The 13,151-nt window shown below is 31.7% G+C and overlaps 2 protein-coding genes across 4 annotated transcripts in view; one reads left to right on the forward strand and one right to left on the reverse strand.

Moving 5' to 3' along the window:
* LOC139498786 (uncharacterized) overlaps positions 1-13,151 on the reverse strand; it is a 598,641-nt gene that overhangs the window by 536,356 nt on the left and 49,134 nt on the right. The window lies entirely within an intron of this gene.
* LOC139498792 (uncharacterized) lies at positions 915-8,472 on the forward strand. Of its 3 annotated transcripts, XM_071287345.1 has the most exons (5): positions 915-1,067; positions 2,486-2,713; positions 3,588-4,459; positions 6,993-7,067; positions 7,879-8,472. In XM_071287345.1, exons 1-3 carry the CDS (start codon positions 1,026-1,028, stop codon positions 4,278-4,280), a joined length of 963 nt encoding a protein of 320 aa, XP_071143446.1. In that variant the 5' UTR covers positions 915-1,025; the 3' UTR covers positions 4,281-4,459; positions 6,993-7,067; positions 7,879-8,472. The 3 variants fall into 3 exon arrangements, with proteins under 3 accessions (XP_071143446.1, XP_071143447.1, XP_071143448.1); XM_071287346.1 differs by lacking the exon at positions 6,993-7,067; XM_071287347.1 differs by lacking the exons at positions 6,993-7,067; positions 7,879-8,472 and adding an exon at positions 5,545-6,057 and having other exon boundaries at positions 3,588-4,604.

A 13,151-nucleotide genomic window follows, 5' to 3' on the forward strand; every position in this document is an offset into this window, starting at 1 on the left:
CATGTGTCAGACACTGTGAAAAGTTAAAAGCGAGCACTTATAATTAAAAATCTATTGCAAGTTACATCAAAATTATAAAGTTCTACTTTCTAGGTAAATTTTGACATAAGTACCCTACAGATCAGGCAAAATCAGCATATTTCACTTTCACTCCCAGGGGTGGAATTTTTCATCCTAGCCCCCCCCCCCCTAAAAATCAAATGGTAGCTCCTTTATGGTTTACCTTATGGTTTTATTGTCTCATTTAGTAGCAATCCGATTGTCTGGATTTTATACTAATACATATCTTTACTTATATCTTATATTTTATATTTTATATCTAATAAACAACAGGAAAGTTGCTTACCAAAAATTGTTGCCTTTTATGATCTTTTATGTAATCATTACACTTTGTAATATTTTCATTCTAAATCCAAAAAAAAAAAAATCCAAAAAAATTGCACAGTTAATTTATATCCCATTTTATAAACAGTATAACTTAAATCACACATAATTCATTAAAAGAACATTAACGGAAAAATCGAGAATAAAAAGACAAAATTAAGCATTGATCAGCATTCATACAAAGACCGGTGTAAAGTACAAAATTTCACTGATCGTGTCTGGAAAATAGTTGTTTACTTGACATTGACCTTAACCCATTTGTTTATTTTTAGAATTTTTCTGAATGCCAGTAAGCATCACAAAAAAAGTAATCTTTAAAAAAGTAATATTTATAATATGTGATCAGAGGATCTTGGAAATAAGTTAGAAATGAAGGATGAAGCTCATGGTAACATTTTTAAAAATTAATTTGTGAATGTGTGACCTTGGTAAAGAACGATAACCATTGTGTACGTGATATAAATAGGTTAGAATTCTCTCGATTTTCCAATATGTTACTAAGTATAGAAATTGACCCCCTGAAGTACACAAACTTAGCCAATCAGATTTCTTCATTGAGATATAAATATATTACATCCACAAACAAGTGGTAAACACGTTTGAAAATTGAATGTGAAAGGTTGTAATTTTTTATTTTACAAATGGTGCAAAAAAATTTCAAAGGTTGGAGCAGGCTCGAAATGGTAAGTTAATGATATACCTTTTCTACTTTTTAAATTTCTGGTTATCTTTATATTTAAGAGGAAAAATTTCCTGGTTTTTTGTTGCAAGATTTATGAATAAATGCATGTGCAACTGTTACAGTACTGTATTAAGCAATTGAGTGACGGTAGCTCATTTTTTAACAGTAGAGAAATGATTAATCATTCATGCATGAAATTAGAATGAATAAAACGTAGATTACGGTAACCGTAAATGAGACAGCAACCAAATCACAACAATAAGGACATCTACAAATCAAAATAGTCTAACTGTGATATCAAAAGACGTCTTTTAAAGTATATATATATATATATATATATATGTCAAAACAAAAATCGCAAAATTTAATTCTGTCTGTAATTTGACAAGCTCAAATCAGCGTTCTAAATCAGTTAGTAGAAGTTCCAAAGGACAATTTAACAAAATCTGATAGACGTAGTAGGGAGAACATATATTTCGGCAAATAGCAACCAATAAAGACTTCTATAAATATTCTTTCTATCCGAACACTATCTCTGATTGGAATTCACTACCTGAAGCAATAGGTATGTCTGACACCCTGGAAGCCTTCAAAAGTGGCATATATCCACTCTAACATTTGAAGGACCTACAACAACTTATTCAACTACCAAAGCCACTACATAATGTATATATGTTAAATAAATTCTACAGACTATTTTTCTTTATTGTTTATATTAATTTTTAATTAAGTCCATATGTACATAGCACACAAGTTCCGGGAAGTTTTACACTCCTACCTAGGAGTCTACTCCCGTATTCAGAAGAAAAAGATAGTGGGTATAATGCTTTCCAGTCGAACATTTCAGTCGTGCTAGAGAAGGAACGAGGTTTCAACCTCTCTCCCGTTTTTCTATAAAGACTATTCTTAATCACGTGAAAATCGACAAAAATAAGTCTAGAAATCCTCTTTTCCCATTTGAACCACCCAGTCACAGCCTCTATCTCCATAGCAAAATTCCAAATTTGCGCCTCCAAACAGCTATTGGATTTCCCATATCAAAATTCTTAAAGGGGCGACAATATTTTGGGAAACAATTTTGAGAAAGGATTATGACCTTTCAAAATGCGAAAATATATGACATGCCCAAATTAAAGAAATGTTGAAAGGCAAATCATAGTCTTGATAAGGCAACGACCATTCATTTTTTCTATTTCAACTTTTAATCAAAAACCTGTATTCCTTTCCTATCTGAAACATTGTTTTCCCCTCAAGAAATTTATAATCTGTTTAAAAACAATCCCCCCTCCACAAACGATGAATAATCGGTGTGTAAGTAAAATTGTTCTTCCAACTTTATACGAAATGTATATCAGATTTTCCATTTTTATATTTTTATAAACTAAGCCTAAATGAATAATACTATCTCTGCCATTCCAGGACAGCACTGTAATTGAGATTTTGGAATCATCTGAAGTTCCAGCAAAAATAGCGCGAAAACGTCCAGGCAGAAGACCATTGAACGTTGATGCTAAAGTAAAGCTAGAACGTAGCAGACAAAGTGCACGAGAGTGCAGAGCGAGGAAAAAGCTACGCTATCAATATCTAGAAGACCTTGTGAAGTATAAAGAAAGAGCTATATTTAAACTCAGAAAAGAACTTGAAACAGTAAGTTTTTTTCTTTGAATTGTCTAGCTATATGAGAGAAAAAGACTGAAGCTGTAATTGCTCCTTATAGAGAGTAGTAAATAATTCAGCTGTTTAATAGACGATATAATTATTTTTGATGGCGACCTCTAGTGTGCGTGAGATTTTATGCACTGACGAATAAAACCCCACTGTGAACGTCCCGATATGTGGTAAAGGATATTTATCTACCACATTTGTAATTAAACACATAATTCTCACTCTTTTTCCTAAAAATTTGCAAATTAAAACACTTCTAGTAAATTATTTTAATTTCCTATTTCTATTTTGCTCACAATGACTTACATTTCATGGTTGAATGACTTCTATGAGTTTTATTTAGATCCATTTCTCAGGAACCTTTTGTGTTTTATATATGTACATAATTCATCTAAATAACAGCCCAACAATGTTAGATCTGTAAATTCGCTGTTCCGAAGCATATATATGCCATATATATGTATATATATGACATGTCACCACAATAGGTTTCTTGTACTAGTATATTACTGCTGTTGTCAATTGCATTTGGATCGCCTAAACATAAATGGCATGCTTGTATGACTGGTTTTATATCCCCTACGAAGTATAACTTTTCTGTGGGACTTTTAATAATGCATCAATGATTATTTTTAAAAAGACCAACACAAAAACATATATGCTTGTTTCCTCCTTACTTGCAGAAAAATCTATAAATTGGGTACATTTTGTAGGTAGGTAAAATAATTTCATTTTTAAAAATATTTACCAAAAATGCCTGGACTGGAACGGTGCTTAACTAAAATGTCCATAAAATGTGTTAGGGAAGGTATGAATTTAAGTCTTTTAATAGCAATTTGTCAATCTTCATTTTTAGTGGCGTAAAACGTTCAAAGAAGTGGATTCTGGGACAATTCCAGAAAGTTTGATCAAGCGTATGAATCTAGAACAGACTATAAAACCAGTTGTGTCAACATTGGACTTGAATATGACAAGAAAAACATTAGTTCCACGACTAAACACCAAACAACTAAACACTGACGTTCCATTAACAATAAAATCCAAATTGTTTTCTCTTTTGACTGAACCAATCGTAAAGAAAGAAAAGCATTCTAATGTTGGAATTACTCATTTGCAATGCTCGAAACAACAAGCTATTGTTTTGTCTATAATGAAAAATGTTGTGGATTTTAGTTTATCGTCAGTAACCGATCAAACAGAAAATATTCAGAGTAACTGTAGCTCACCTGAGAACATTCAGAGTATCTGTAGCTCACCTGAGCTTTTTATTGACGTGAGTTCACCAGAAAATATGGATTTTAAATTAGATAATATTGACACTAGTTCAGAAATGGTAGATTGGATATTAGAACATAAAGATATTTTACTAGAACAGGCATATTCATCTGAGATAAATCCACCAGATTCTGTGGAGTCAGGTTTTCAGGGAAGTCAGTCTTATGATACTAGTGGAAGTGGCAAAAGTCTCTATTTGATGGATTTTTCGGATACGCCTTCAGAGTTAGATGACGATATGTCAAATGAAAGTGGAAAAAAAAACGTTGAATAATAACATGGACAAGGATATTGAAAATTTGACTTCAGAAAATAGTTTGAATGTTGACAAATTGTGTCCATCATTTCCAGTGAACAGTTATAAGCCAACAGATATGAATCAAGACAATGTATACTAGTTTCAGTATTGACAAAGAAAAAAGTTTAGTACCCAGGAATCGAGTGAACCGTTCGGTAAGTCTCGTTGACTATGCAACAGATACGTGTATAAAGGATAAAAAACGTTCAAACAGCACTGGCCCAACTCTCGACACACAGACCCATTACAAATTTCCATTTTTGTCTTTCCTCTTAACCACTGAGAATTCTTAAACCAGGGGTGTGGAAATATTTGCTGTGGGCACTTGTCCCTGGGCAAGTAAAACTGTAAATTTCACTTGTCCGGAAAAAAAGTTACTTGCCCTGATGGTCCCAAATAAATATAATTGAAGTATTTCATTGTTAGCTAATATATGATTTTTAGCACTGTTTTGCATCACAAACAAATGAAATCCATTTGTTTATATGTGTAAAAATTTAGGAAAGTAGGTTAACATCTATGGGACAGAAACCTTAGAGCAAACCAACCAATGAAATGACATGTAAAGGACTTTTTGCAGCAGTTTTTGAATAAAATAGTCAGTAGGTACATATAATTATATACTAGTTTAGAGGACATGTGCAATGAGTGAAGAAATGGAAATTAAATAATCATGGATAAACTATTGTTGGTGTTCTTAACTGACACACTTATTTTTTTTTTTTTATATAATTGTCTTAATGAGCAATTAAAGCGTCCCTTCTATTTACCACTCTGATAACTCATTATTCTTTCTATCTTGCTTGCCCGCTGTTTCATAAAGTATTTATCAATCTGAGTATCGATACAAAATCAAATAAAATGACACTTCCGGTACATGATGGATAAAACCTAATCTACGATCCCGGGTCAATGGATAAAACCAATGCAATGTTACGCGACTCGGGTTCACATACTTATTTTTATTTATTTTGCTAATTGATCTATTTCCGGTAATATGTAATATTATCGTCATGAACATTGGTGTTTTTACTCGCTGACCATTGGTTTCTTTTACATAAATTTAACATCTTTATACATTTTTAAATTAATTCTATATTTTTGTTGGATTTGAACTTGTCTTTGATATTTTTTACTTGTCCACGGGCAACCCAGACAAAAATAATTACTTGTCCGGTTGTTCAAATGTACGAGTCGGGCGAGTCGGGCATAGCATTTCCACACCCCTGCTTAAACCTAGCTGCATTAAGATGAAGAACAGTCAGAAAAGGGCTATTCCTTTGTTTTTGTATATTTCACTGTTTATAACTATAACTATTATGATCATGGTATTATGCCTAAAAGAAAGGAAAGTGCCATTTGTTGTTAAACTTTTTTTTTTGTTTCATCATTATCCCGGTTCAAATAGAAGTGCCATACTTCATTGATCATTACTTTATGACATGGCCAGGTTATTTTACAAGGCATTTGCGTATAACTTTCAATATTTTTGTTATTTTTTTTCCACCTCCAATTTATATAAATATTTGAAAGTGTCATGCTAGTATTGATTAACACAATTAATCTGAATTTTAAAATATATTCCAAAGATGCAATTGTAGTATAGATAGTAAATTAAGTATAAATAGTTAATATCTTAATTTGATCTCTTTAAAATTTAAAAACTTTTTTATTGATACTCCTCTTGTTTTTTATTTTTTGCCAGACATTCGGAATCCTCTGGTTTTATTCATGTAGTGCCATTAAATAAAAATCCCCACTAACCGCTTTTCATAATTTCATTACATATATAGTTTTATAGTTTAAGAAACCATATTTAAAAATCCTATAAAATCCTTGTTATTTTTTCATAATTTTTAAAAGAAAAGGGTGCCATTGTTAAATATATGAAAAGTCTAGAGAACATTATTTCCCGCCAAATTTTCAATGGCTTATATCTCGAAAGCAAGCACACGGACACTATTTTTTTCTGCTTTTTTAGTTCCTTTATATTTATATACTATCAATTTATAAAGGTCTTTTAAAAAGCTTGTTATTTAGAAACAGAGAAGCGAACATCCTTAACCTATCATTGACATTACACATTTCAATCTACAGTAGACACCATACTGATTTGATACAACTTTAGTAGGTGAACATAAATTTTAGCTAAGGGAGCTACTATTTGATTTTTAGGGGGGGGGGGGGGGGGGGCTAGGATAAAAAAGTTTGTCCTTCCTTACTCAAAACTCCTGTTCTAAATTGAGAATGGAAATGGGGAATATGTCAACGAGACAACAACCCCGACCAAACAGCAGAAAACAGCCGACGGACGGCCACCAATTGGTCTTCAACACATCTGCCTTTTATCAAATTTCATCCTAGCTCCCCCCCCCCCCCCCCCCCGTTAAAAATCAAATGGTAGCTCCCTAATCAGAACCTAATAAAAAAAATTACAAATCATGATATATACATACCCGTCGGATGACCCTTTATTTATTTTTGTTTATATTTGTCAAAAGTATTATATATACTGTAGATATGCTTATATGACAACAAAGACTTTTTTTTCTAATGGCAAAAGGCTCCTCATGTGCTACCTAAAGCAAAATTTCCTTTTTCAAAGGAGTAGGCCGGGTAAGACCCCTTTTTGGCCCCAAAATATAGCATTTTTACAAATTTGTTGAAATGTAAACTTCTTTTTTTCAGCTCTTTATTTGAAAGTAGAATACGTCTGTTCCATAGATATGGGCTGTTTTTGACAATTCAATGCACATGCGTCAGGTAATATCATCATAAATTCATGCAAAATTACTGAAATATTTACAATTGTAGCATTTGTGCTAATTTTAAGACGTTTTTTTTTTCTAAAATGGAAGTGGACTCATTTGTGTTTAGTCTAATTATTTAAAAATATGGTGTATTTGATGATACTGAATAACATATATGAAGGTTGAGAATGAACACGAATGCGACCACTTCCATTTTAAACCCAAAAAAACATCTGAAAAGTGACGTTTTATGGCATATTTGATAGATTATTCATATTTAAGCTTGAATTTGAGCGTCTTTAATTACCAAATCAGTTCAAATATTTTACTTCAATTAACAGATGTCAAAAATCTTTCATCAGATGTACTTCGAATTTTAGGCCAAAACTAGCCCTTACCGGACTTTCTCCTTTAGAAAATAAGGCTGCTGGTTTTTTTTTTTTTTGTATAATCATATATTATTATGGCAATCATGATCATTTCGGCCTTTGATATTATAATTATCATTATATGTCTATAGAAGTAATATACAATTCGCTTTATTCGCCATTTTAGAATCTGAAGAATTCTTACTAGACAATTTCAAAAGCTACACCAAAAACGTTGTGATTGGCTAAAAAAAAGTCGACAACAATTGAAATTAAACCAATGGCGTTATTTTCATTTTAGAAACAATACAATTTCTCATCCTTCTTTGAATAGCGATTTAAAATTAGTACAAAATTCTCAAAACATATTATATATACATTTATATTCTTTGATGTACGAATTCAAGTTTTATTTTAAAAAAGATTAAGAAGCCATTGAATTTCTGTTTATTTCAGGTTTAACGCAACGTCAGAATATACAGAAAAGCTGGATCTGAAAAGTAATAATTGTCGATCTCGTGTCGGTGAGAACAATTATAATTCATTCATATAACAATAGTATGCTCAAAGATGATACATAATTCAGCACCTTAAAGGGGGGGGGGGGAGGGGATGAGCTGATGAATTTCAGAAATAACTATTTTAACTGTTGAACAAAATTCATATCTTTTGCAATATATACATGTATCTATACAAAAATGCATGTATCGTAAGTTTAGGACAACAACAAACAAATCTTAATTATAGTCTTTCTAAATTGAACTAATTAAGAATTATTTTCCAAAGTTATGTCATACAATCTCAGAACTCATGTTTGTTCTGAGAAATGTTAGAGGAAAGCTGGACATCCAAGGATGGTGCTAAAACTCAAGGGTGGAGGAGCACCGCTCTTAAATAACCTGCGTTAGTCCCTGACATACATTAAGAATATAGGCATAATGTGACTTTGATGGAGAGTTGTCTCATTAGCACTCATACCACATCTTCTTATCTATATTTCTTATATCTTTTATGTCATTTTTTTAAAAATAAAAAAAATATTTCTTAGAATTAATAGTTTCAGCCATAGTAGTATGCGGACACCAATCTAATAAACATTACATCTGATTTCGCTATGCTTATAGAAAGACGAGATAGATTTTAATTTAAGTCTTTTTAGTGCGGGCACCGTCTGTGACTTTGAAATATGACATTTCTGGCACCGAGTTTCTGATAAAGGTTCTTTGGACACTGTTGTAAGGTCCCGAATTGGTATGTGACGTAGAAACATTTAGTTTAAGTTCTGGTAGCCAAGTTCTAAGAGGATTCTCCATTAAAGAATGTTTGTATTGATTGTTGATTGTTTAACGTTCAGTAGCAAATATCTGATGCATATTCATGACGAGAACAAACTAAAAATAAATCAGATAGGTAGTTTCTGCAAATTTGGTCGGCCGAATGAAGGGGTTGACTTCCGTTGCTAGTTTAAAAGGGTTAGCTCGACAATAGTGACACCAATTGTTGCTTGCATTGTCCGTGTTTTGGTAATGATTCATTCCATAGCATTTTTGTGAATCAGTATCTTTTGAGTCCCCTTCCGACGTCCGTCTGTCTGTCTGTTTCTCTGTCAGGCAAATCAGTTTTCCACTTTTTTCTTCGTGCTTGAAGATATTGATTTGATATTTTATAGTGTATTGTTTTATCATGGCACGGTACAGATCCAGTTGGAATTTTGTTCCAGTCTGACGATTTTGTGCAGAGTCACGGTCCTTAAACTTAGAAAATTCACTCAAATAATCAATCAGTTTTCCGCATTTTTTTGTCATGCTTGAAGATATTGACGATATTTGTTATATAGTTTACACCATGACAAGTTATAGATAAAGTTGATTAGCAGTTTGTTCCAGTACAATGAATGTTTAACCGGTAGGGGACTTTATTGCCAGGCAATATTCACAGAATGTTTGTTTATGTTCTAGTTCGCCAGACAAACGAACATAAATTTATACAATAAAACTCAACACAAATATCAGAAATAAGCTCTCCTTGTGAGAGTAGCATACTTTCGAAAAGAGCTTTCCTTGTGAGAGTTGCATACTTTTATAATCCAATGTATAATATAACTAAACACAGTTAATTTTTCTTTTCAAACACACTACGGATCATTCTAAGGTATCAAAACAGTCATACAAATAAGGCTCAATCACCGACATCCGGTCAAAACATAGAAATATACATTAATCTACAAAACAAGACTGACCACATACTATTAGGAATAATAGACCTTCTATGTGAAAGGGGGGGGGGGGGGGGGCTTAATACAGGCAAGGCAGTTGTAATGCGTATATTACTCAGCATAAGTCAGAACTTCGATCAATAACATTATAACTCGCATTAAATTTTATATGAAACAGCAAGTACAAGAAGCACGAGCCAAAATCATACGATACATTTTAGAATATCTATTTAATTATATATACATGTACCTGTAATGCGACAAATTTCATCCAATAGAAACCCATTGTAAACATTACAGGTGTTTTAAAACACGAGTTGATGTAAACAAACACCGTGACGTGTTTTACCAAAATAAGTTCATGAATGCTCCATACTATTAATATATATATAACCTTACCAAATTTATAAACCACCACGTACTCCCTTAACCGAAAACATGACCGATTATGAAAGTGAAATTTGAGGAACAGATGACCAACCTTACAAAAAAGGGTGAAGGAATTCAATTAATTCATTGAGTTTTATAATTTTCTCTTCAGTGCTGCAGCAATGCGTGGATCCAGATTTCGAGGAAAAGGCCGTAAGTTTCCATAATGGTAATAATAGGGCCGAGCGTATACGTAGCAATGCAAATTTTTGTTTTGACCATTTTTGCCGAATATTATCTTTTACAATCAAAAGGGGTACGTCCTCTACACCGGCCCCTATCTGAATCCGCCACTGGACTAGAAATGATAACATCAGATAAGATAAGATAATTTTTATTAACCAATCATGGTGCCCAAAATTTGAGCTATACAATCAAATGAATTACAAAATAATTTAAAGCACAGAAAATGATTAGAATGATTAAAGTACATTTAAACAAAAAACCACATGCATACACATTTACACTAATTAACCTGATATAAACCAAGTTATTGACAAAACATAGTTGTTATGGGTGCCACTGTGACCTGGAGAAATTACATAAATCTTTAGGATAGTTCTAGGGAGACAACTTCTGATCAATTTTATTTCCTATATATATATATCTATATATATTTTCTTCTATTTTTTTTTTCAAACAACAATATTTTCTATAATTTTCATGAATGCTTCCATACTATTAATATATATATAACCTTACCAAATTTATAAACCACCACGTACTCCCTTAACCGAAAACATGACCGATTATGAAAGTGAAATTTGAGGAACAGATGACCAACCTTACAAAAAAGGGTGAAGGAATTCAATTAATTCATTGAGTTTTATAATTATATTACATTTAAACAAAAAACCATATGAATACACATTTACACTAATTAACCTGATATAAACCAAGTTATTGACAAAACATAGTTGTTATGGGTGCCACTGTGACCTGGAGAAATTACATAAATCTTTAGGATAGTTCTAGGTCTATGGGAGACAACTTCTGATCAATTTTATTTCCTATATATATATATCTATATATATTTTCTTCTATTTTTTTTTTCAAAAAACAATATTTTCTATGATTTTCTTTCGTTCTTCAAAAAGGGAGTGCAATAAATTAGATAAGTTTGAAGTAACAAACAAATCTTCAGATGAAAGAATCCAAACAAATTTCATTTCATCAGATAATCTTGAAAAATTTTTGAATTTAGAATTTAAATTAGATAGATGTTGAGATCGAGTATCTTTTAGAACAGGACATTTTAAAAGAAAATGTAGTTCGTCTTCAACTGCGTTCTTACATAGCTTACACTTTCTGTCTTCAGCTTTAATTCCAATATACCTCCCTCTTTCGATTTCAAGATCATGACAGCTAGTTCTAAATCTTGTGATTATTTGCCTGTCTTTTTTTGAATTCATTTTTAAATATGGTTCAAACATAAAAATATTTTTAAATTTTCTGTAAGTTCTTAATTTATTGCCAGATTGTAAATTAGTACACTTCCCAGAATTGCTTTCTAAACTAGCTAACCAGCTTTCTTTAAATTTAATAGTTAAAGATGTTTTTACTTTTTTTAGAATATGGTTTTGTTTAAAGTTTGACTGGTTAACAAATAGATATTCTAAGTCTAGAAATTTAAATATATGTTTAATGCTTCCTATCCAAGATTCCTGGTTATGTTTGTCCATAGAATGAGATAGATTTATGGCTTCCCTTAGAATAATATTTGAAGGTTCAATATCTTTCATAAGATGGATCCAATATTTTACCATATTCATTATTACATAATACAGTGTAGGGAGTGAGCCTAGTTCTCCTCTACATGCCATATTTGATGTTTTTATATTAACTCCAAGTGAAAATTTACAAAGCTTAGTATGAATTTTCTCTAGTACAAGATCATCAGTTTCTTTTGATATAAAGTTATCCAAATGTATTTGTTTCTTATGTGGTATATAACCCCAAATTTCAGATCCATACAACAAGATTGGTCGGATTGTATGGTTATAGATGTGTAATAAAGTACTAGGTTTTGGGCTTTCCATTGAAAAGGTCTTCCTTAATTTGAAATATGCTTTCATTCCTTTGTTATAAAGTTCTTTCTTTGCTATTTGGAAACTCCCAGATGATGAAAAATTTATACCTAAGTATGTGTAGTTCTGTACACATTCTAAAGTCTGGTTTCCTAATGACATTTTAATATTTTTAAGTCTTCCTGATTTGTTAAATACAAGAACCTTGGTCTTTTTTATGTTAACTGTCATTTTATAATCAACTGTAAATTTATTTAATTTGTTAACACAATTTTGAAGTCCTTGCTCTGGTGATGATAAAAGAACTACATCATCAGCATACATTAAAATATTTAAAGGATGTGTATTTAATGGGATTGGGTCACATGTTTGGTCAAAATAGGTTGGCAAATCATTTAAATATACATCATGCAGTACCAGGAATACACAGCTGGGGGTAAGTCATACCATAAAAAGTAAAATCACAAAAATACTGAACTCAGAGGAAAATCAATTCGGAAAGTCCATAATCACATGGCAAAATCAAATAACAAAACGCATCAAAAATGAATGGACAAGAACTGTCATATTCCTGACTTGGTACAGGCATTTTCAAATGTAGAAAATGGTGGATTGAACCTGGTTTTATAGCTAGCTAAACCTCTCACTTGTATGACAGTCGCATCAAAATCCATTATATTGTAACCGATGCGTGAACAAAACAAACAGACACAATAGGTAAAAATGTCAAAAATAGGGGTACAGCAGATCTCAGGATCATTGTAACAAGTCATGTTAAAGAGATGTGTTGTACTTTACGCAGAAATATAAGTATGAAAAGTCAAACCAGATGCTTAAGAATGCTTATTAATAAGTTAAATTATTATTCCAAATACTACTTGTCATTAAAACGACTTTTTAGAAAAATGTGACCATACGAAATTCTGACGACAGGGCAAAAAATAAAGAAGACATATTTGTCTTTAAGTTAAGACAATTTTTAGCCGTGTGTTATTTGGGGAGATTAAACTCGTGATCTAGACGACTTTTTACACTTCTGTCACCGCACTATTAGCAAT

The sequence above is a fragment of the Mytilus edulis genome, chromosome 12, assembly GCF_963676685.1.
Source record: "Mytilus edulis chromosome 12, xbMytEdul2.2, whole genome shotgun sequence".
Classification (NCBI taxonomy): domain Eukaryota; kingdom Metazoa; phylum Mollusca; class Bivalvia; order Mytilida; family Mytilidae; genus Mytilus; species Mytilus edulis.